Raw genomic sequence first — 24,234 nt, forward strand, 5'->3', positions numbered from 1 at the left:
GCTCATGCGCACCCTTTCTGTCAGAAGGCGTCAGGGGAGGCGCTGTGATCTCACGGACGGCTGTCACGACGGACGCCAGCCTGATTTGGACCAGGTTCGATCGACCACAGGTCGATTTGTTTGCCTCAACAGAGAACGCGAAGTGCTCTCGCTTTTTCTCGGTGAAGGCAGCGGACTTTTCGTTGGGACTGGACGCGTTGGCTCACAGCTGGCCGAGGGAACTGCTTTATGCATTCCTGCCGCTGGAGTTGTTCCGCCCGACGTTGGAAAAGGTCAGGCCCCAGGGCCTGACTGTACTGCCAGTTGCTCCAGGTTGGGGCGTGTGGGGATCGGAGATAACTTCTCTGCTCCACGCCGAACCCGGGTCCCTTCCTCCGATCGCGGACCTGCTGACGCAGGTGGGGACCGAGATCAACCACCCCAGCCCCTGGGACTTAGATCTGTGGCTCTGGCCTGTGTGAGGGCCAACCTAGATTCGTGTGGTCTGCCCCCTGACGTGGTGGTTACCATCCAGAGGGCGAGGGCCGTTTTCTACTAGGGCTGCCTATGACGTCAAATGGAATATTTTCGTGTCATGGTGCCAGGGGCAGTCACCAGTGGTGGTGGCTTTTCGGGCCCCGGTACGCGGCTTCCTTTTTCTCTTGCAGAGCAAGCTGAATCAGGGTTTGACCTTCTCGACGGTCATGGTGTACTTGGATGCCATCTCCGTCTGCCACGAAGGTTTTCGAAGGCGGGACGGTTGGCGATCGTCACCTGGTACGGCGGTTCTTGGGCGGGGCCAGACGGACCAGGCCGAGTAACAGGCCTCTGTTTCCGGCTTGGAATCTGGCGGTGGTGCTGAATGCACTCTGCCTTCCCCCCGTTTGAACGTCTCGAGACTGGGAGCCTCAAGGTGTTGAGTCTGAAAACAGTCTTTTTGGTGACCCTGGCTATGGCCAAGAGGGTCGGTGACCTGCATGCACTCCCGGTGAGTTCGGAGTGCTTGAGGTGCTCTGGGGATAGCAGACGGGTTCTGCTGACGCCAAACTTGGCGTTCGTTACCAAGACCGGGGGGGTTGCACCGGCTCCGGTCGGATTGGTTGCGTTTCATCCACCTCCTTTCGCTTCGGCGGTGGATGAGTGGTCACTTTGTTTCTGTCCAGGGAGGGCTTTGAGGCTCTACTGTCAGGTGACGGCGCCTGGTAGGTCGTAAACACGATTGTTTGTCACCTACGGCTGGGGTGACCAGCGGAAAGCGATGGCCAAGTCAACGCTTTCCAGGTGGATGGTTAAGGCCGTAAGGCTCGCCTATACTAGTAGTGGGGCCCCAGTACCTGTTGGATTGGGGGCGCACTCGACTAGGGGATTGGCTGCTTCCTGGGCCCTCTCTAGAGAGGTTTTTCGGTCCAGGAGATTTGCAGGGCTGCTGACTGGTCGTCTCCTTCGACCTTTGCAGCTTTCTACAGCCTGGACATGGCGGCTTCCTCGGTGACGCACGCAGTCCTTGGCGTGGCAGCCTCATCTACTTGAGGTGCCTTTCTCCCCCTGATGTGATCCCGTGGGGCTAACAATCTGTTGGGTCCTAGGGAGCAGGGGGGCCCTGTTCCCTTACTAGGAGGTTAGTAGGTGACGAGCCTTGTCTTCTATTAGCTGAATGGGGAAGACTTCGGTCTGTCGGGGTTTTCGTTTATCTCATCCCTTGTGCCGTGTCCAGGCCCGGTGGGCCTGGGCGTCCCTGAAGCGGGGGCCCGCCGTGTGCGGGTCCCTGAGCCAGTAGGGGACGTGCGGTTTTTTTTTTTCTGGGGATACAATGTTTTTAACGCTTCCGGGGGGTTTATAGATCCCATAGTGAGTGCCTCACGACTCAAAACGACAAAGAACTAGAGGTTACGTAGGTAACCCCGGTTCTTTTAGTTTAGGAGTGAGGCACTCACCAAACACCCCTTTGTTTCGCCACTGCGAACAGAGGACCTGTGGTAAGAGGAAGTACTACGTCACGACCAGCCCTTATATGTCCTTCCGGAAAGGGGAAGGGACAGCCGGTTACGTGACATACCCTCTAGCCCAATGAAATGGGCCCCGGGAGCGTATTGTGTAGCTCTGTTGCATCGCCAGATGGCGCTGTTTCCCATAGTGAGTGCCTCACTCCTAAACTAAAAGAACCGGGGTTACCTACGTAACCTCTAGTTTTCAAACCAGGCTGTTGCTTGACCAGTAGGAGGCGCTGTGAGGCTGTATGTTTCCTCTCTGCCTCTTTGTCCCACTCTCCTGTTGAGCCCTCTCAATCAGTGGTGGTAAAAAGTACTCAAATGTTTTACTTGAGTAAAAGTATCAATAGGCCTACTGCAATGTAGAAATACTCTGCTACAAGTAAAAGCCTAGTATTCAGAATTTACTTGAGTAAAAGTACAAACGTATTGGCATCAAAATATACTTAAACTACCAAAAGTAATCATTGTGCAGAATGTCCCATTTCAAGTTTTGAAAATACAAATCTTTTCAAAATAGCAGATCTACAAGCTCACAGTGTGTCACATCTTAACGCAATGGGAGCTTGTAGATCTGCTATTTTCAAATGGCCGAAATGTATATAGGGCTGAAAGTGGGTAATGTATGTTTTGTAATAATAATCACTAATTTACAAAGTAACTAATGTGACTAAAGTTTTTGAATAATTGTAGTGGAGTAAAAAGTAATATTTGCCTGTGAGGTGTAGTGGAGTAGAACTAAAAGTATTGAGAATTGGAAATACTCCAGTAAAGTAAAAGTACCTCAAATTCAAAATTGTACTTAAGTACAGTATTTGACTTTTTCTATTTTCCAACTAGGCTGTTACTTTCAACCAGTAAGAGGTGATGTTAGGCTGTATATTTTCTTTCTGCCTCTTTCTCAGTGGTGTAAAGTAACTAAGTAAGTACATACTCAAGTACTGTCTGTACAGTACATTTTTTAGATACTTTTTCTTTACTGGAGTATTTTAAATTTTCAGTACTTTGCCACATTTCATTACTTCTACTCCACTACGTCTCAGAGGCAAATATTGTACTTTTTTCCCCCACTATAATTATTTGAAAACTTTAGTTACTACTGTAGCAAGGGTCATCAATGTGTCCGCAGACAAACGTGTCCGTGACAAGACTTGTCCGTGTCCGCTGAAAATCTTTTTTTTTCTTTTCTTTTTTTAAATTTAGAGTAGCCAATTATTTTTTACCCCTTTTTCGCCACAATTTATTCGTTATGCCAATTGATTCCACCCCACACACATTTCTGTGTTGTCACTTCTAGGATATTGTCATATCCTACTGACTCACCTGCCATTGAGGAGCCCCCACCGGGAGGACGTAGAGCATTTCCTACTCCTCCCGCCCAACACGCCCTGCTGACAGGTGCCGCCCCAATTGTGTTCTTGTAGACACTCAACAAAGCCGGATGCACTACGGTGGATTTTAACCCACAACCTCCGTGGTGGTGGGCAATGACTTGCACTGAGCCACCTGAATACAGTGGCTGACTTTGAGTCTCCATGGTTTTCTTCAGAATAGATAGGACACCTATTTAATTAAAGCAGAAATACCAGTGGTGTAAAGTAACTAAGTACAAGGACTTTGTTACAAGCCTACTTCTACTTTATTTGAGTTCGTAGCCTATTCATCACAACTTTCATTTTTACTTCAATACATTTAAAAAATAATTCTTCCATGCCAATGAATTACCTGAATTTTACTTAGTTTAACAGGGTAAGAGCTGGGTTTCCGAAATGTCCTTTGACATTAACACTCTAATAAAGACAGGTATTCAAACCTTGTTAAACCTGGTAGCAGACAGTGGCGGATTCAGAACAGACAAATCTGTCTGAGCCCGAGTTTTTTAAGCTTAGATATTATAATGACCGGTGGATGTCAATATGACATTTCTTCTCGCTGTCTCTGATTGTCTTTAATGCTTTGCAATTTAGCAAGCAGAAGAAAGTGAAGCATAAAGTAGACAAGACAGGGAATTATAATAATAAACTTCACTTTTAAAGCAATTTTTGAAACTGGGTTACATATTGCTCCATCTACGCCTTCCCTCTCAGCTTTCCAACTTAAAGGAGTAGTTCACCCCCAAAAAAATCATATTTTCTATCTAATTATACACCCCATGAAGCCAATTGAATTAAGGGAGATTTTTTTGTTTTTGTCACATTCCTGAGCCAATAATTTGATGAACGACAGAGACTCAATTGACCTGCATTTGAGTCTCCTATCGGAGACATTAGCATCTTTCTGCCACTCATCAAATTATTGGCTCAGGAATACGACAAAAACTAAAACTCAGACATCCGTGGCAAAGATTTTCTTTGAGGAAAATGTCCGGCATGTTGATGACCCCTGGCTATGCAGCACAAATGCGAGGCTTGGCCAATAAGGTAAGCCGACGGGTCGGGTTAGCCAATCAGGGAGTCAGGGACTTATGCTGGCTTAGCGGCACAAACCATATTTGGAAATATTGAAAATGCGTCTCGGCCTCTTAGCCAATCACAACGCAAGGTCAGATCTAATAGCAAAGTGGCAACCATTAAAAATGCTGCTGATGGCATCGCTATTGTTCATTAAAGTTTTACGAGTGTTGTTCCAGCTGGCTTGATTATTGCTAACTTATTTTGCACAATATGAACCAAGGACACAGTTCCAGAACCCAGATGGCTGATGAAGTGACTGCTGCAGCATCCTTCATGGCGTCATTTTTGAAAATGAAAGGTCTTGATGAACATCAGCTCCAGGTGTTCCAGGAATGTCTCCAGGACTCCATGAGCGCCCACTACCAGCACCACTGGTACCCTGACAGACCGCTGAAGGGCAACGCCTACCGGTGCATACGTATCAACCAGAGAGGCCCTGTGGTCCCTCTCTTGGCCCAGGCTGCCAATCGCAGTGGACTTACCATTAAACAGCTGTCCAGTCTGTTGCCTCTGGAGCTGACACTGTGGGTTGACCCATACGAAGTCTGCTATCGCATTGGCGAGGAGGGCGGCTCCATCTGTATTCTGTACGAGGCCAAGGCCTCGTCTAGCCCAGTAGTGTGGCCAGTCCTCCTGGCCGACATGCCGTACGAGGCCGCATCTAGCCCGGTAGAGGTCACGTCTAGCCCGGGAGAGGTCACGTCTCGCCCGGTTCCGTCACCAGTCTTCCTGGCTTACCTGCCGTATGACAAGAACCACTTTGTTGACGACAACAACCAGATGACCATGTACGGTGGCTTCCATCCAACCCCACTAGGTGAAAGCAGGTAATGCTGAATAACAGGGCTGTGGTAAAACTGTGTGGTGACTAGGTACTATGAACATTATTCCTGGTAAAACCGTACTTCATTGTCTCTGAAATGCAGTGAGCAACAGCAGCAGGCAAACAAATCCTGATTCTTTTTGCCTGCTGCTGGTGTGATTGCATGTCTGGAATGCTATGGATTCTGATCTTAATTTTCATCCTATATTGAAACTGCCTAATAGGTCATGCGGTTGGTCAGCCGGTCGGTCAACCATCTCGGTTCCGTCGAGCCAATCAGACAGGTAAGGCGGGTCTATATCCTATAACGTTGGTGGGATTCATAATCACGCGACTCAGACATAACCATATAGTTCACCATGACTCAGACATAACCATAGAGTTAAGAGCTTCACCCAAATATGACATGTGTCATGCTGACTGTGACAACATGACATCAGACCCAAACAAACCATGTCATCATGACATCAGACTCCAACAAATCATATAATTATCCATATAAGGAGCTACACGTAAACCATGACCATAGGGAGTTACAGGTTGACCATTATGTCCGAAAATGGAGTGCTTACTCTAACCTCTTGAGTGAGTAACCATAGCGATCTAACGTGGTCAACCCTAGATGACGTGAAATCCCACCGTTAAATATCAAATGCACATACTGTTTAACCCTTTAAGTCCGGGCAAGCATAATTTGTGTCATTTTAAGATGTATTTGGCTATTCAAAAATAGCAGATATACAAGCTCATAGCGTGGCACCGAGTGCCGCACTATGAGCTTGTATATCTACTATTTTTGAAAAATCGTCAACATTTGTGCATATCTTGGAAAATATATATTTCAAAGCGAACATTTGTAAAATATTTAGTTCCAGGGACCCCCATGCAAAGATTTGAGCTACAAACGTATGCTTGAAAAAAAAAATCAATTATCAATATATCTGCTACTTTTGAGTATCCAAAGAAATCTAAAATGACAGGGATGTGTGGGATATGGAGACAAATGCACATATGGCCCCCATTGCCCCATCAAATGCACATTATGGAGATCAACATGCACTGATGTCACGTCAAATCATCCAAAAAACAACACCAAAACCCCCTTAATGCATAGAAAACTATGCATTATAACTATACACAATACAAACACAATGGTCTTACACCTCCATTAGGCTACTATTCATGATTATTATTATTTCTTTGAATAATTAATAATTATATATATATATATATATATATATATATATATATATACTTTTTTTTTTTCTGGAGCCAAGGTATGGCACCTGCCAAATTGGCAAAAACACAAGGCGTTGTGAGCTTGTAGATTGGCTATTTTCACAATATTTATCTGTGGAACCGAGTCAAACTAAATGTAATGCCTCAACTCCTACAATTCCAAGTGCTTATCAGGGTGGGGGGTCCCCAGTTCAAAATGTATTATTTTGGGGGGTCCAGGCCTGAAAAGGTTGAGAACCACTGATTTACAATACTTAAGGTGACTTGCCTACAAAGGCAAGTAATTTACATAAAATGTTAATTAAGCAAAGGAAACATTATAAAAGGAAGAAAAATAAGTTAAACACCTATATCCTTAATAGAAAACACCTACATACAGTAACAGTGCCATAAAATTCTGTGAATTCTGTAAAATTGTGTGAATTCTAAAGTCTACAAATGACTCTCATATCATTAGGCAACTTGGTCTGCTAAATGTAGGCTACACCTACAGTACCTACAGTAGAGCATCATGATATACTTTCTGGAACAGCCTTCATGATGACCTGAGACCTACTTCCGTCATCTTTTTTTGTGTGTGTGCGTGCGTGTGTGTGAGAGAGAGAGTTCCTAAATGTGTATTATTTTAATTGTGGGTTTATACTTTTGATGTGGTTGTGGTGTGGATGCCTGACTGATGGCTGTCCTTTGTATATCTGTACTGTATTTGCAAAGATTTTTTAAATGTGAAATAAATTAACTTTCATACAACCAAGAGGATGAAAACTGTTGACTTTGGCGACCACATGACCTTTTCTCTATAGGACCACCACCAGAACAACCTTTCAAATGAGCAAATGGTTGTTGTACCTTGGCAGAGGTAGTAGGGTGAGATGCTGCAACGTGTGAGCTTGTAGATTGGCTATTTATGACACAATTTGAAATGTATGTTTTGTGGTTCAGTGGTAAGTACGGTTAGTTGTAGTGTACTTTGTTAGTACAGTAGTTCTCAAATGTAACTCAAGAATCGAAGCAGGCAACAATGGTAGAGGTTTCATGTTTATTCATGACATTTATAATACACTTCACAAGAACAACTCATAACAAGACAAACGATAAATGATTTTTTACAGCAAGACCAAAAAAATAATAATCATACAGTCATCTTTAAATATATCACTTTATAGTTTGAACATTACATATTTTTTTCCATATACAACTCTGTTCTTTCCCTGGACGTATATCCTGCTAAGACAAGTCCAGTCATTTATAGACTTGTAATTCTCACACACACACACACACACACACACACACACAATGTCAAAGAACACAGACTATGGGGATTATTTGGAGCTCCATTTAAGATTTGTAAACTACATTTTATGCACTGTATTCGTATTCCACAAACAAACAGAAAATGAGAACGAAATCTGATTCAATTCACACATTTTCAAGTCTTGAATTTTGGGAAAAATACATGAAATGACATATCCAACACTCATTCCAATCAACTACTCAAAACACATGTCATCGCTGTCGAGCTGAACTCTTATCTGCATTTTTCAGCTTTTAGTTTTTTCATAAATTAATGCTAATGGTCATTTTATATTTTGTCATACAACACAGTGTTGCGCAAAGTAGCCGATCTAGAAGCTCAAAGCCCAAAAACGGTTAAGTCTGTCTTGTGGGTTTTATAAATATTGAACCACTGAAAAGTATTAACAAGAACTTGTGACTAAATAACTACACTAGATCCATTGGAACACAGATTCTTTTTGCCATTTCCTGAAAAGTAAGCTTTGGACATACAAGGTTTCCACCCGACAGCGATGATGTCCCACATGCTGCCAGAACCAACTAACAGAATAAAAAAAATAAAAATTAAAAAAGCTTGCAAATAGAAAAACTCAATCCAATCAAATGAGTTGAGTTTTTGTTAATTTATTTTCCATAGAGGATTACATTTATGATATGGACTCTTTACAACTCCAAAGATCAACAAAGGAATGTTTTAACCTGAACAGCGATACAGTTTCTCTTAAGTTCTCCAACATCTTGTCAATCCTTTCACAAAGAATTAGGTAGCAAGGAGTGAAATTAACTTTGTTTTGTCTACAGACCCAGTAGTTAGGAAATCACAATAGGACCTCCAAAACATGTGACTACCTAGTATAGTAGCTGCTAGACCTATCACCCAACAGGTGTATTAAAGATTAGGACCTCCAGTTGATAGCTAGTTAGCAGCCAACAGCAGCTGGTAAAAGCACTTGGCAGGTGCCTGTTGTACTATCAGTAACAACACTTACATTTTTTCTGGCAGTTTCATTACGCTATTAACTTTTCATAATTTGTAGCTATCACTTAGACTCTGTGCAGCACGTTTAACTGCTTTGATATTTGCTGTACAAATACAGCTAATTATGTATTATGAACAGAACACTTTAAACGCCGTTTATACTGTAGGATTTAAGATTAAGAGCCAATCTCCACAAAGTCATGGATCAAAGTATATGTACTGTAGTAAGTGACTGCACTACCACAAACCAACAGCATTACTAAAAGTGAGAATTGGATTACTAATTCACATCCAAGAGTGAAGAGGAGAAGGCATTTACCAACGACCTTTGCATCCAATTCACACCAGTGTTCCAAGCACTCTGAAACTCCAGTGTGGACTGAGGGTCGAGATGAGGGCCTAGCATTTTGAGGTTAAGAGAAGTTGAGCAGAGCTGAATAGTGTACAGAAAATGTGCGTACTTGTGAGAGAGAGTTAAGTGATCAGAATGCAAAACCATATCTGTATGGTGTATCGGGTATACAGTAAAATCCCCATTGTTAATTTATCTATTTGTACACTCTTGAGTTGACCACTTAAACCCATATACTTCGTTTACTGGGGTCCCACAGTGGTGTGCACTAGGCCCCCTCCTTTTTTCCCTCTACACCAAAACTAGGCCATCTACAAACTGACAACACGGCACGTTTTGAGCTTGTGAATCTGCTATTTTCGCCGAAGATTCGCCAATTATGACATGCCCAGAATAGGGACGCTAGGGTTCATGTGGTCAAATTAACATGGAGGATTTTACTGTGTGTGATGGGAGGAGGCAGATTAGAAGATGGGTATGTAATTGTCAATCTTGGCACGGTGCCTCTGAGCGATGCACTCAGCGATCCAGACAATATTGCGACACTCCTGTTCCTTTAGCTTGACGTAGGCATAGAACACGCTGAAGTGGAACTGGTTCAAGAACGCCAGCTTGTTCAGCTTCACCTGCCATGACACATGGTATCAGATTAACAAACTAGAAAATAAATGCCCGATAAATAATAGTCATATACTGCAGTGCTTTCTTTAACAATTTGACAGTAACACACATGGTATCAGATTAACAAACTGACAGTAACAGTTTGTATGTTTCATTTTATTAGACTACGTACATTTATGTCTTTCCTTGTTTATGGTTATCTCGTGCCTTTGAAAGTCAGGCTCTATTCCTTAATCCTGAGACTTATGGTAGATAAACAGCGATAAATAAAGGAATTGTACAGCTGAATTCACTAATTTGTACAGCTTGTTATATGGATGACTCCTGAAAATATGATGTCCATCCCCCAAACCCACAAAAAGCACACAAAGAGAGACATAAACAGGATGACAAACGATATCCCCTCAAAGGAGTGTCTTGATCCTGACACTACGTGTTATTTCTGTGTGTGTTGCTTACTTCGTGTTCAAAGAATCGGTCCTCCAGTGTTTTGTCTCCTGGGTTACTGCCAGCACCTTCAAACAGAAGCTTGTATTCCTGACAAACGGCAAGGAAATTAAAGTGTTAGAAGATCCCTTATGCCCCCCCCCCCCCCGATATTTCAACACTGGTTAAAGTATCTAGACTGGAAGACACTGTATACTATGACTATGAGCCATCATCTACATTTCTCACACCCTACAATGTTTTGGCCTATTAATAAAAAAAAAAAAGCAATAGTTATTTGTTAAATACAATTTATATTAAATACATAATCATTAAATTAGGCCAACATTATTATCTTGAAAGCAAATTGTAATTACTTTAAACTGCAATACAAATCAGAGCAGGAAATGTACATTTTGTGGTTCTAAAACTAAAGGACTAATAGATGATTAGGTTTTAAATTATTCAAAAATGCAGTGTTTGGATAATTGAATGTATGCAGAAAAGAAGAGAACCAACATGTATTTTAAATATCTTTTTTTGTAACCAAATTTGTATAGTAAAGAAGTACTCTTTACTAGTTCTGACTTACAGGGTAGAAATCTGCCACAGCTTTGACCTGCTCGTAGTCGTCAGCGCGGGCTAGCTGTGCCAGACCCTCAGGGTACAGCTTGCCACAGTGGGGGAACAGTTTGGCCCGGTCCTCCTTGGAAAGCTCCGTACCAAATGAGTTAATGGTGATGATGAAGGCCCTTCTGTCTGCCTCAAACTGCAGCAAAGGGAAAAGAAAAGGGGACAAACATGACTCACTTCACTATATAATTCCGGTATTTAGAGTGACTTACACTGAAAGCAGTAGAACGTTAAATGCCAAGATCATGTACATTACAAACAAGCCTGAAATATACTCCACGCAAGCACGAGAAAACTTCAAGCTAAGCAAGATTGATTTCACGCCTTGTTGCGTTCAGGAATGTGTCACTAAACTAATCAAAACTAAAAACTAAGCCTTTCCAAAAAATAAACTAGTAAACCCACTTTGAAAACTAATCAAAACTAAAATGGAAAACATAAAAGTCAAAACGAAATAAAAATTCAAAAACTAATGAGAAATGTAAAACGATAATAACCTTGGTTGACAGCCTAGCAATCACCAATCAACTATGGGAAACAACAAACTCACCTCGAGAATAGGGCACATGGTATCAGCTGTTGTTCCTCCCAGGTTGGAGCAGAATTTGTAAAACGCCTCCAGATAGGCCTGACAATCACAAAAAATAATAATTTGGGATTACAACAATTTTCTTTCAACGTCACCAATATAAATCGTACATTAGAAATCATACATGGTATAAATTATACATTAGCGTCATGAACTGTATATGTTAGGGAGGGATGCTATTGCCAACAACATGACTCTGGCTGGTTTGTTTATTTATGACTCTAGATGGTTTCAATCCAAAACACATTTTTTCTTCTGTGATATTTATTGCATGTGTCACACAATGTCAAGACTCTTTTCTGGTTTGACATATCAAACACATTTGAGTGCAGCAGCCTTTTCCACATACAGAATCTACCACAAAACAAAAAGCTTTTATTCTGCTGGTAAACAAAGCTCCATCAACATCCACACTTCCTTTGTATCATTCTTGTGGTTTTGACCAAGATAACATGAGGATACACAATATATATTCAGAGTGAGGGGAGCAGTATTTGATGACTAGAGACTGACTGCATTGAAGACGGTCACATTGAGTTCTTGAATCCACTCACATTAAAAGAGTCGCAGAGCTGATCAAAAAGCAAGACAGCTCAAGATTGGCTCAAATATGCTATATCTCAAATATCTTACTGTATATTATATAAATTAAGTATTTATTGAATTGTGTACTACTACTAATACTTTTTAACAAATGTGGCAGATTTTTTCACTTTTGACCTAGTTGTTGATCTGTCAGAAAGTAATTAACTTAGATCGATGTTCACCCATCATAATATTACCTTGTAAAGTGTGTTACGGATAATTTCAATGTTCATCTCATCCAAGTCCTGTTCAGATATACAGTCCTGGAAGAAGGCAGCTGAAAGAAAGGGACAGAATCACTAGAACAAATCAACAAACAGAGTGCTCCATTTGGTACTGGATTAATTAGTCTCTCAATACAGACTGTTGGCTCACACACTTTTCAAATGCTTCCGTCCTAACAGTCACTGTACATCGGAAGCTCTGAAAATGCATAGCAAAATAAAGCAGATGTCCTGCCTCCCCACTTAAGTGTCACATTTGCAGTCACATAGTAGTTTCACTACTGGAAAACAAATTAGTTGAAGCCTATCTAGCTAACTGCTTAGCAGAAATGGAAATTCAAAAATAGATTTTCTGGCATAGAAATGACAAACAGAACAGCATAGCTGTGAGACAAGAGTTAGAGACTCTCTGTAGCATTCGAAGATTGTGGAAGAGTTGTCTGGCTTGAGACTATGTATGAATAGTGACCCAGAAAATTCTCTATAGTAGAGAGTTGCAGATACCAAACCAAAAGGAACAGGGCAGCTCTCGTACTCTTGATGTACAAAGCATGAATTCCAAGCGATCACATCTAATCTTTACAAGTGTCTAATAAAAATAAAAACCAGGTACTTAGAATTAGGCACTGACTTAATTGTGGACATTGTAACAGTATATTGATAATTACAAAAACTCCTTTGTATCCTGCCCAACACAAGCGCAAATGGTGCTTTGCAGACACATGTCTCCACGGCTTATTTAGCGTCCCTTGTGACATTTTTGCAACATGAATGCATGTTTAGCCATGGGACTGTAGAGCATATGATCACTTGGACGCATCGATATGGGGCAAAGCCCACATATGATTAGAACATATTTTAAAAATATACAGTATAATCCTCTTTTGTTTTAATACCACTGCAGTGCAAAAGCCAATCAAGAAGAACAAGCCAGTGCTTCTCAGATGTAGGACAACCCAATACAAACGGAAATGTTCTGGATCACACACATGCAGTCAGGTATTTTATAGGAGCAAATAAAATATGCAGGTCCAATCAGGCCGATTATAAAAACTCTGACTTCACGTTATACAGAGTTCCCAAGTATTTGACTCAACCCTAGTTTATAGTATAATTACTAGCAGCATTGAGACAGAGGAGAAATATTTTCATCGGTGTGTGTGTCTCTCTCTTACCCAGAGGTGTGTCAACCAGGATGGCGTTGTACAGCTCAGCTGGCGTCTGAGCGATATTGACTGCCTCCATCTGTTCAAAACTGCCCAGTGGATGGCACTTGGGCACCAGCTCAGAGATGGCCCGCTGGTGCAGCGTGCCTGTGATCAGCAGTATGACGTTATCAATCATGTAGCTGTATCTGTGGTCAGGAAGGAGAGAGAAAGAAGAGACGTAAGGCACAACAAGGTAAGGGAAAAACACAGCTACAAGTTCGGGCACAGAGTCACAGTGACAAAATACTATAAGCCACAATACTCTGGTTCAATGTATCTTCTGATGGTATTTAATGTTAGACCAAAGAATGCTTCTTCAGCTATCATTCTCGTTTTGGAATGCGTAAAGCCCAAGAGAAGTGAATTTGAATAGTGCTTTCCCATCAGTCATATGACCGGTAAAAGGAAGACTCACCCCAAAAACACACTGGCCCCATTCTTTTTCACGGACCGCTCGCCCCCAGCGGTTCTTGTATTCTTGTATTTGTTTTACTGTGGTTACGGTTAGGAATAAGCCAATAAGGTTAGAGTTAGGCATAGTTTAGTTTTACTGAGGTTAAGACTAGGAATAAGGTTAGGTTTATGCATAGTCTTACTGAGGTTATGCTTGGCAATAAGATTAGGTTTTGGCATAGTTTTACTGAGGTTACATTTACGAATACCTGGTGGCGACCGTTCCGAGGTCACCGGATTTGACCCAGGGCGAGTGTGTTTTGGGGCGAGCGTTCTTGTATTCATATGACCTACTGTTCACCGCATTCACATCCAAGGAACACAGTGGAATCAATACCCTTTGGCAAAAGCATGGTATAGTAGGTTGCATTTGAATATGAAGAATGTCTTGTGATCATCGAGAGCTTACGTGATGAAGTCCATGAAGCTAGCCAGTGGCTCATAGGACTGGTTCCTCATATGGCGAAACTCCACCACCATCTTCTCTTTCAGCTTGTCGTCAATAACAGACACTGTTAGAGGAGAGGCTTCATTGGCCAGGAAGCTTCCATAGTCAGTGCTCTGCAAGTGGAGCTTTAGGTCTGTGGGGGTTCAGAAACATGGAACATAAGATGAATGTTAGAAAAACAATTATAGAGGTTTTACTTCAAGAAGCATCAAACATTCAACTCCAGTCCATGCACACACATTTAGGTCATTGATTGATCACAATCCGAAACAAAACACATCAAACGAGTCAGAATGGTCTGGGCTTACACCTAGGATGTCGTTTAATGCGAAAATCCTGGTAGCACAAGCTAGCTATAATGGTCATCATGTTTAGGTGATACTGTACATCCTATGTAACGTTAAGTCGTAAACGATCCTATATAACGTAAACGATAAGCGCTTGTTGACTAACAACACACAGCAGTCAAAAAATATAACATATCAAAAACACAACATGTCATCAACGGGGGACAGTATAACGTTAGCTAACAACGACCTGAATTGCTTTAGCTTGACAGCTAGCTGTTAGCTAGCAGCTGGTCCATAGCGTTAGACCAGAGCTATAGCTAGCTGTTAGCCATCTGTTAGCTACACTCACCTTCCAGCGTCTCGCATTGGACCAGATTTAAATAGTCTCCCTGAGAGAGGATTCCAGCCTTAAACCCCCTGACCAGCCCCTCCAGATAGCCATTGTCCACGTTAAAGTACAGCTCCGAAAAAGGCATTTTGAGTGGGGTTGTGGATAATACAACAACACACGAAATGTTGTTCGTGACAGGAAGAGTTGCAAGTACCCGCTGATACAGCGAAATGGGTGACCTACGGAATTCAGTGACTCAACAATCATGTCACCGTAGCTCAGACCGTTACTGAATACCACAACGCTCGCCCCAAAACACAGTCACCCCAGGGCAATTCCGGCGACCTCGGAACGGTTGCCTTCTGCATGACTGTCTCATATTCCTAAGTCTAACCTTTGATTGATTGATTGATTGATTGATTGATTGAATACTTCCTCGCACAGGAAAGTACAGTTCAATACAAGGTCTGCAAAGAGGAGAAAAAACTCTAGAATTGCCTATGGCTTGTTTCCATTGGGGTCCTACTTGTACTGACTTGTACTGATGACAGGCAAATATACACTATGCAAAACATCATATAAATAGTTTAGAAAACAAAAACGAAAATATGTACAGTATACAGTTCGAGGGGTAAACTATGCATAAACCTAAACGTATTCCTAAACGTAACCTCAGGAAAACGGTGCCAAAACCTATCTATCCCTATTCTATTCCTAACATTATCCTCAGTAAAACAAATACAAGAAACGCTGGGGGTGAGCGTGTTTTGGGGCGAGTGTTCCGGTTACCATGTTACTATCTTGACACCTTCCACTCTTGTGTTGTATCAATCAAAGTTGTCTTGGGTGAACAATGAAAGTCGGTTTGAGATTTATTTATTTAGCATCACAACCGATCAGCTTGTCGAACTAAAACTTGATTAAATGTGTGCTTTACCCAGGATATGTACAAAAATGAACAACAACAGGTGACCTTTTCCATAAATGTTCTGCCTCTTGTATAAGTTGCTGGAGTAGAAACCATCCAAACCATGCGACTTTTATTACAATTAATTAAACCAAAGTGTCAATCAAAATGTTTTCCATGACCTGAATTCTTCGATCAACTCACACTTGTGCACAGCGACCTCTGGAGACACGTTTTTTGTTATGTCACCAACGTCGGTGTAACACCGGCTGTAAACGCATACGATCAGCTGGCAAAATCATGTGATTCATCATGTGATGGATATTTATAGTTGGTTTTGCTTTGGTAAATATTATATTTACTCAAAAAATAAGTTACAGGAGAGCTACTGGTATCCCTCAGACCCATAGAGTTAAAACAAAATAAGCTCAGACCACCGGTGCTCATGGAAGGGACTGATGTTCCAAAAAAAGTGTCAAAAGGGCATACAAAATCAAGGTCCAGTCACTCAAGGTGGATTTTATAGGTAAAAGGCCTTAATTCAATTTGGCTTTGGGCTACAGACATTAAAAACACCTTGTAATTGCACCTTTGATTAAAACAAGGCTGCGAGATTAATGGATTATGAAGGACAATGAACAATGTATTATACTGAACGAATGTCAGGTTTTAATGTGAGAATATAAAAACAGGAACCATGTAGGATAGGAAGTGTTTTGTGTGTGTGTGTGTGTGTGTGTGTGTGTGTGTGTGCGCGCGCGCGTGCGTGCGTGCGCGTGCGTGTGGGTGGGGCAAACATTTTTTAAGTCCAAAAAATATCTAAGGTTAGAACAGGAGGCAGAGCATTTAAGTTTCAGACTCTGTATAAGACTAGATTAAAAACCTTTCTTTATGATAAAGCCTATAGCTAGATTCAATTATTTTTCTCAGTACTCAAAGTCGCTTTACAAAGTTAAATGGTTAAATAAATACTAATCAAACAAAAACATAAAAGTAAAAGGCAAAAGGGGAGAGGAGACCTCTCCTCCTTTCTCCTCTCTCCCTCCCCATCCCCTCCCCTCTTCCTTCCATCCCATTCCTCTTTCCTCTCCTCCTCCCTTTGGTTGTGTGGGTTCTATCATCAGTGCAATTGTAATTAACGCTACTAGACCATACCCGGTCGGCGCAGCGCATCCGTGGGGGGATATGCGCACATGATCTGGCAACCCGGGAGGCAATTCGTCCCATAGCTGGGCAGCCCCGTAACCATGGCGACAGTGTTTGACACAAAAACGCTAATAAGAAGCTGAGATTTGATGAAATGGAAAAACGGGCTCCACAGTTGCGTTCAGATGGTAATGGTCAATGGCTGTGTGCAAAATCAGAGCAATTGGTCCAGCCAGTGAGGAGAACCGGGTGTCTTCACCACCACTACAGAGGTTACTAGAATTATAGTAGGATACGGAACTCGACATCGCGGGACCCGCTCCCCGGAGTTTTTTGTGTCTACAAATTTCACAGGTCCATGAACTGTTATTACGGACCTCCAGCTGCAGATCAAGAGTGTGATTGCGGACTGGGCCTCTCCATGGAGCATGACTGTGGATTGCTACTATATGCTATACCACTATACTATATCATCTTAACATTCTTACTATACCATTATACACTATCGTATATCTCCCTCTCTGTCTCTCTCTCTCTCTCTGTCTCTACTCCCCACCTAGGATGGCCACCCACCCTAGAACCTGGGTCTGCCTGACATTTCTTCCAGTTAAGAGGTCTTCGTTGCCACTGTTGCAAAAATTGCTTGCTCGGGTCTTTGCTCTACACGTGAAGTTTCTTGAGGCAACTTGTTGTTATTTGACACTTTGATAAAATGTAATTGAATTGAACATATTGTGTTAATATTTTGTGGAAAAACAGAATGATAAAGCAATTTATCTAGGACAAAACTGCTTTCATGCTACTGTTTATGACAGAACTCAGACAAAAGAATACACCATGTCAAAGCACAACAGCCTAAACCACTGGCAACACAATTAAGCCCAATTTCCTGAACACAGCAAGCTTCATGGACAGGCTTTTAGGCTCTTGAATGATTGTGTTTAATGTATGTGTGTGTGTGTGTGTGTGTGTGTGTGTGTGTGTGTGTGTGTGTGTGTGTGTGTGTGTGTGTGTGTGTGTTGTGTGTGTGTGCCTTTGTGTGACCTGACAAGCCTTAATTACAGTTGATAACATCGTGGAAACTTCAGCTTAAAAATAGAGACATGACCTGGACTAGATTTGATTTGATTTGTCTAAAGTGCTCTGTGGATGTTAGGCAATTGTATCACAAATGCATATTTGGAAATGTATTATATATTTGTCGTACCATAGAGGTAAAGCAGTCATTTAGGTTTCATAAGGCAGTGGTTCTCAAACTTTTTCATGTCAAAAAATCCCAAAAATGATTTTTTCAATATTAAAATATTTTTCAAAAATAGCAGATCTACAAGCTCATAGCGTGGCACTCGGTACCGCACTATGAGTTTGTATATCTGCTATTTTTGAATAGCCAAAGTATAAAAGGTTAAAGTTAGTGTGATGCTTTATTAACACATTTAGCTGGGGACCCCCTGGAACCCCCCCAACTCCCCCCAAGGACCCCTGAGGGTCCCCAGACCCCACTTTGAGAACCAATGTCATAAGGGACACAGCAGTTGGTTCATTGGGCATGATTTCATACAATAACTTATTGCTGTTGTGGTTGTTGTTTTGTGCCCCCCCCCCCCCCACTATGTGCACTATGTGAACCTTGAACGCTTGGCTAATTGAGCATAATATGCTCCATTAGCCATAGTTGAAAGCATCATATTATGATGCTTTCAACTATATAATTTGCTGACTTATCCTTTAATGTTCTCCATTGAGTCATGCCTGTAGAAAACAAGGCAGCGCGTTAATAACAGCACATTGATAGAAGGATGAGCGGTCCCCACATCTTCCATGATGACGACAATGTATGAGGCGAGTACTAAGGATGGAGCAATAATGCGCCAGGCTTTCTCAGAAAGCCTAAGGTTGAAGCTAAATAAAATGGGACTGGGCTACTGACAGTGAGGGCAGGGTCTAAAACTGATTGCACATTGATTGTGAGACCATCCCACATAATATGAATCCTTCAACATGACCAAAGACAACTAATGTGTTTACCCCACCAAGTGTAAGTACATTGAATCTGTAGCAACAGTAAAGAGGATGAAGGACAAGTTATTTTGCTCGCAAAGAACCCAATGCACACTCTCCATTATGCACAAGATCACAGCGGAGGAAAGGGAGGAGCCCATTGTGCTTAAACAGTCTAGTACTTTGACGGAAGTTAAATGAAAACCACTCCTTTGTGTCATCGTGGGTGGTCATGTGGCTCTCACCTCCCTCTGGAGAGTTATAAAGAGGCCCCATGAGCGCCAAACCAGAGAGGATCACACTTGACCACAAGGACACCCAGCTACAGGTGAGCTACAGTACACTCTCCTTTCTTTTCTGCGTATTTCTCTAGTTACAGTACGGGCTAATCCAATGTACTATAATCTATGGTATGATTTAGGATTACTGCATATTACCATCTCTCGTTCTCTCCCTCTCTCCTTCCACTTTGTAATGTTTTATCCCTGCTTCTGGTCAGACTGAATTAAATACATTTCCCTTTGGGCAATGCATGAATTTAATTTAGGCTGATGTGTTTGATATTTAATATTACAATTTAATTTAAAATGTATGTTAACCACATTAAACCTAGCATCCCTATTTTGGTCAAATTGTAAAAACTTGTCAGAATTCGTAAAATATTAAATCATATATTTTTTTTAAATCTAAAGTAGCGGAAATAGCATTGTGAGCTTGTAGATCAGCTATTTTCACTATTTGTCGTACGATGAAGTATATAACGTTTCAAGAAAATCCAACATGCATGGTCAGCATCAAGAGAACAGAGGCATATTTTTCTCATTGCTGAAACTGAAAGTTTTACTTACTTACTCAACTTTGTTTGCAGGAACTTTTATTTATTTTTTGCCTAAAACTGCAGTATTTTGTTGTGAAGATCTGGGGCAAATGATGGTCAATACTGTGATGATGTGCTGCTGGGTCCTCAGCCTCTTCCAGCACTCATCTGGACTGGTTCATGGCAACATCCACCTTGATGATGGTCAGTCCAGCCTGAGAAGGACAGAGCCATCCTTTTTCTCAGATATAGGTCAGTTGACGAAGTCAGATTTGGATTGAATTTAATACCCAAGTTTTAGTTGAAATTGTAAATTGTAATAATAAATGACAATTTAATCTATTCAAATAGCATTACACAATGCACCACTGGTCAGGGGTGTGTGTGTAGGCATAGGCAACCTAGGTGGTTGGCTAGTGTTCATTATAGACATTCTTAAGAAGCTTCTTCTGTCTGTCTCTGGTTTTCCTGATGGCTTTGAAAAGTGCAGTTTAGAAATGGACAAAAGTACAGGAGATGGCCATGGAGATAATAATACAAAAAAATAAACTTTAGTTTTAAAGCACTTTTGGAAATATTGTTACAAATTACTCCTCCTATGCCTTTCCTCTATAAGTTTTCCTATAAGGTCAGGACCAGATACTGTAGCGGAGTGGTTAGGATGCATGCCAATGCTTTAATAATACTAATTTTGTCATTTAAAGCAATTTGCAAAGTGCTCCTCCTATGCCTTCCCTTTCAGCTTTCCTACCATCTAAATAGAAGCAAATGAAATACAAAAGGGACAAGGACTGACCACTCTCCCGCTTTTAAAAACACAGACATTTTAAAATTGCTTGAACTGAGGTTTAATTAAATGTTGCCCTTTTAATTTCAGTCATTATGTAAAAGAAGGCATGGGGATATTCAAATGAGTAGAGGTGCTGTTTCTGATGTGGTTGTATAACCAGTGAATGTGTGTTTGTCTCCACCTGAGCAGAGGAGAGCCAGCGCTCCAGAGCTGATCCTGTCCTTTTCCCCGACGAGTCTGTGGAGGAGCAGTTAATGATGGATCCAGGTTCTTACGACGAGGTCAGACTGATGCTGCTTTTTGTGTTGCTTTGCAAACACTCCCACTGTTTCTCTCTTAGGTGAATCGACAAAACAACATTTCAATTCATCATTGTCATACTCATTCCACACACACACACACGCACACGCGCACACACGCGCACACGCACACTCGCACACACGCACACACACACACACACACACACACACACACACACACACACACACACACACACACACACACACACACACACACACACACACACAGAGGCACAAGGCAGAGAGAGAAAGAAAGAGAGAGAGAGGGGGGGGGGGAGAGAGAGAGAGAGAGAGAGAGAGAGAGAGAGAGAGAGAGAGAGAGAGAGAGAGAGAGAGATTTGTCTCTGTGACAGTGGTGCTGAAACACAATGTATGGATAATCATCTGACTCTGATTATTAAACATGGCCTATATACTGTAGTTTTTCAATTGATTAATATTATTATAATTTTTATTATCATTATTTTTATATATATTTTTTAATTATTATTATTATAATAATAATTACTTTATTGCAGGTTTTCTCCCAGGACGATGCCATGCAACTCCAGAGCCGGGCCATGCGTTCCCCTCGTCGCTGTATCCCCCACCAGCAGTCCTGTCTGGGTCACCAGCTGCCCTGCTGCAACACCTGTGACACCTGCCACTGTCGCTTCTTTAATGCATTCTGCTCTTGTCGCCGCCTCGGCCAGTCCTGCAGCAACCGACGTACTTAACACTATAATATATAGTGTTACAATATCACCATTATTTCAAACTTTTGCCTCGATTACATTAATGAATGATTATGCAACGGGTTTTGAGCTTACTGTAGATTGGCTATTTTCTCACGCCATCATTGTACAACGAAGTATAATAATATAAAATAATATAATTAAGTGGTTAATCAGAGTAATCGATTTTTTGAGTCGATTTGTTGATATACAGTACAAGAAATAAAATAAAATATATAAAAAAACTGCATCTCAATTATTTGTTTAACCTACATGAGCAGGATTAAGTAAGTTACTGGTTCTAAATATCGGTTTCAATATATTTGTGGTTAATTGCCAAGCCTTACCTAGCAGCTCTCTCTTCAAGTTTCAGTGGAACTGGACTGCATTTGTTGTGACGCATCCAGAAATGCAAAGACAACATGCAGTGATGTGCATTGTGTCTGAGGTCATCATACAGTTTATTAGAAGGTTATTACAGGTAATAATAATATATATAATAGAGTATATTTGATGTCGAAAATGGATGGCTCTAGAGTAGGAAGTACACGTTTGAATTATGGTGAAACATATTCCTGAAAAATATTCCTCACTGTATTTTTAGCGGCGTAGCCCTCTATACCTGGCTTTTGCGTCAACGTTCTGATTGGTCAGACACGTCAACAAAGTGATTGGTCAAGCTTCACGTGACACGTGGCTATAAACACATTATAAACACTTATTGATGACAAAATGTATCAAAGGCGCCGCTACCTTCACACAGGTGTGATTTTTTTATTGGTGTTTATCATTGTATCAAAATATGCATCAACATTATTTGCATTGAGCAACGTTTTGTCTTGACAAGACAAAGACTTAAAGGTAGGGTACGTTTTTTTGTTAAAAAGGTTAAAGTAGGCTACTATATTCTGATAGTAATCATTGCTACAGAGCTTTTGTTCAGTCACAGGGGTCTCTCCAGCTCTTTATTAAACAGAATATAGTGCATTTGCAGGTAGGTGACAACATTTAAGGCAATCAGGAGAGAGCACTGAAAATGCCTTTTCTGTTTAATAAAGAGCTGGAGAGACATGGGAGACTCCTTTTACTGAACAAACACTGTATAGCAATGAGTACTATCAGAATACAGAGCTATTTAACACTTCTTTTAACCAAAGTAAATCACTTACCCTACCTTTAAATAACAACAATGCAGTATTATAACTATAAAAATAGACCCCTTAACAGACGACGTCACACTGATAAGAACCAGTATGCGTGCAACCAGTATGCGCGCAATGAAACCCATTCTATCAGGTCTCGCTAGGACGCGCCTCACTAGCCAACACACAAGAGGGGGTTGGGGTGTACTGAAACCAGCCCACCCCGAAACAAGAGGTTGAGAATTGATTGCGTGAAACAATCACCTGTGCGTCCAGTCTCAATGTTGGTAAACAAATAATTGGTCTATAGTCCTAGAGAGAAAGATCTACAAGATATACAAGATCCACAAAAAAGGTAATGCACTAGTTAAAAGACCTTTATTTTTATGTCTATGCTATATGTTTTTTTGAGCGGTGTAGCCGCTCCTATAAGTGGGGTTGGGAATTTGTCTTTCCCTGTACTGTGATTGGCTGACTCTATTCACACCCTTTTCGCCGTACCGTGATTGGCTGACTCTATTCAGACCCTTTGCTTTGATTGGCTAGCGAGACGCTATTCAGTTATTTCATGATGAAATAATAACCTATAAATACCACCACGCACTTCAAAAAAACGTTTTTTTTTTAAGTGAGCTTCCATCACTGTGATGTTTCTAAATAACACTGCTCACTTCACACTGGGTGTGATTTTTTTTATGCAAAGCAGCCTTTACCAGCTGTACGTTTACCATGCTGTTGTGTGTGCCTCTAAGAAAGCATGGCCTAAGTTCTAGGAAGGTGCATGGTGGGAGATCTGCATATCTACTTACCACTGTCAGTCATGGAACACTTATAGAAAGGCCCTCAAAAGCTAAAACTGGGGATGCCAGCCACTCCACTCTATAGTACCATCATGGAGGCGCTACAATAAGCCGATTCACGATTTGGCCTATAACTCTTGAACCGTAGATCATACAATCAAAAATAATTTCCCCCCTGGATTCCTTGGATCATTGTGCAACTCAAGTAGGCCACGCCCAATTCCATCTGACAATATTAACACCATTTTGCGTTTTCTTTGCAAAACACTACTACCACCGATTCTGTCCAAACCTCACCTAAACTGGTACGCCTTATCTCTGTGTTCATGATGTATCTGTCAGATATTTCACATTCCATTCCGATTGGCTACGATTGGCTTCCAAATCTTTGCAGGGGTGGCCCGTTGTGTGCAACATGCCACAAATCGCACGCAGCACACATTCCCAATAGACCAAGGCTGAACCTCCACCCTAAAATGTTCACATTGCCTCATAATGGCCCTGCAACAGCCCACTTCACGTTTTTGGTCTATATCTCTTGAACCGTATGTTGTACCAACAACATATAGGCCCAGTTTGTGCCATCTTCAAAACACACTTTTCACTAACTACTCCAACAGATGTTTTCCAAAACTCACGCAAATTGGTGCACATTACAGTATCTCTGAAGTCATGTGTTCAAGATGTATGGCTCATATTTAT

General features: G+C 41.5%; 2 protein-coding genes across 2 annotated transcripts; one reads left to right on the forward strand and one right to left on the reverse strand.

Moving 5' to 3' along the window:
* Positions 1 to 7,502: 7,502 nt before the first annotated feature.
* atp6v0d1 (ATPase H+ transporting V0 subunit d1) lies at positions 7,503 to 15,131 on the reverse strand. The gene is made up of 8 exons (XM_084059879.1): positions 14,936 to 15,131; positions 14,258 to 14,429; positions 13,363 to 13,541; positions 12,161 to 12,240; positions 11,340 to 11,417; positions 10,749 to 10,925; positions 10,190 to 10,267; positions 7,503 to 9,735 (listed from the first exon to the last, which is right to left on the reverse strand). Exons 1-8 carry the CDS (start codon positions 15,060 to 15,062, stop codon positions 9,574 to 9,576), a joined length of 1,053 nt encoding a protein of 350 aa, XP_083916005.1. The 5' UTR covers positions 15,063 to 15,131; the 3' UTR covers positions 7,503 to 9,573.
* Positions 15,132 to 19,901: 4,770 nt separating this feature from the next.
* agrp (agouti related neuropeptide) lies at positions 19,902 to 21,593 on the forward strand (the record flags this gene model as incomplete). The annotated part of the gene is made up of 3 exons (XM_084055281.1): positions 19,902 to 20,040; positions 20,768 to 20,874; positions 21,408 to 21,593. The coding sequence occupies 3 exons, from the start codon at positions 19,902 to 19,904 to the stop codon at positions 21,591 to 21,593; spliced, it is 432 nt and encodes a 143-aa protein (XP_083911407.1).
* Between the last annotated feature and the right edge of the window lie 2,641 nt (positions 21,594 to 24,234).

The sequence above is a fragment of the Gymnoscopelus microlampas genome, assembly GCF_963454915.1.
Source record: "Gymnoscopelus microlampas genome assembly, chromosome: 1".
NCBI lineage: Eukaryota > Metazoa > Chordata > Actinopteri > Myctophiformes > Myctophidae > Gymnoscopelus > Gymnoscopelus microlampas.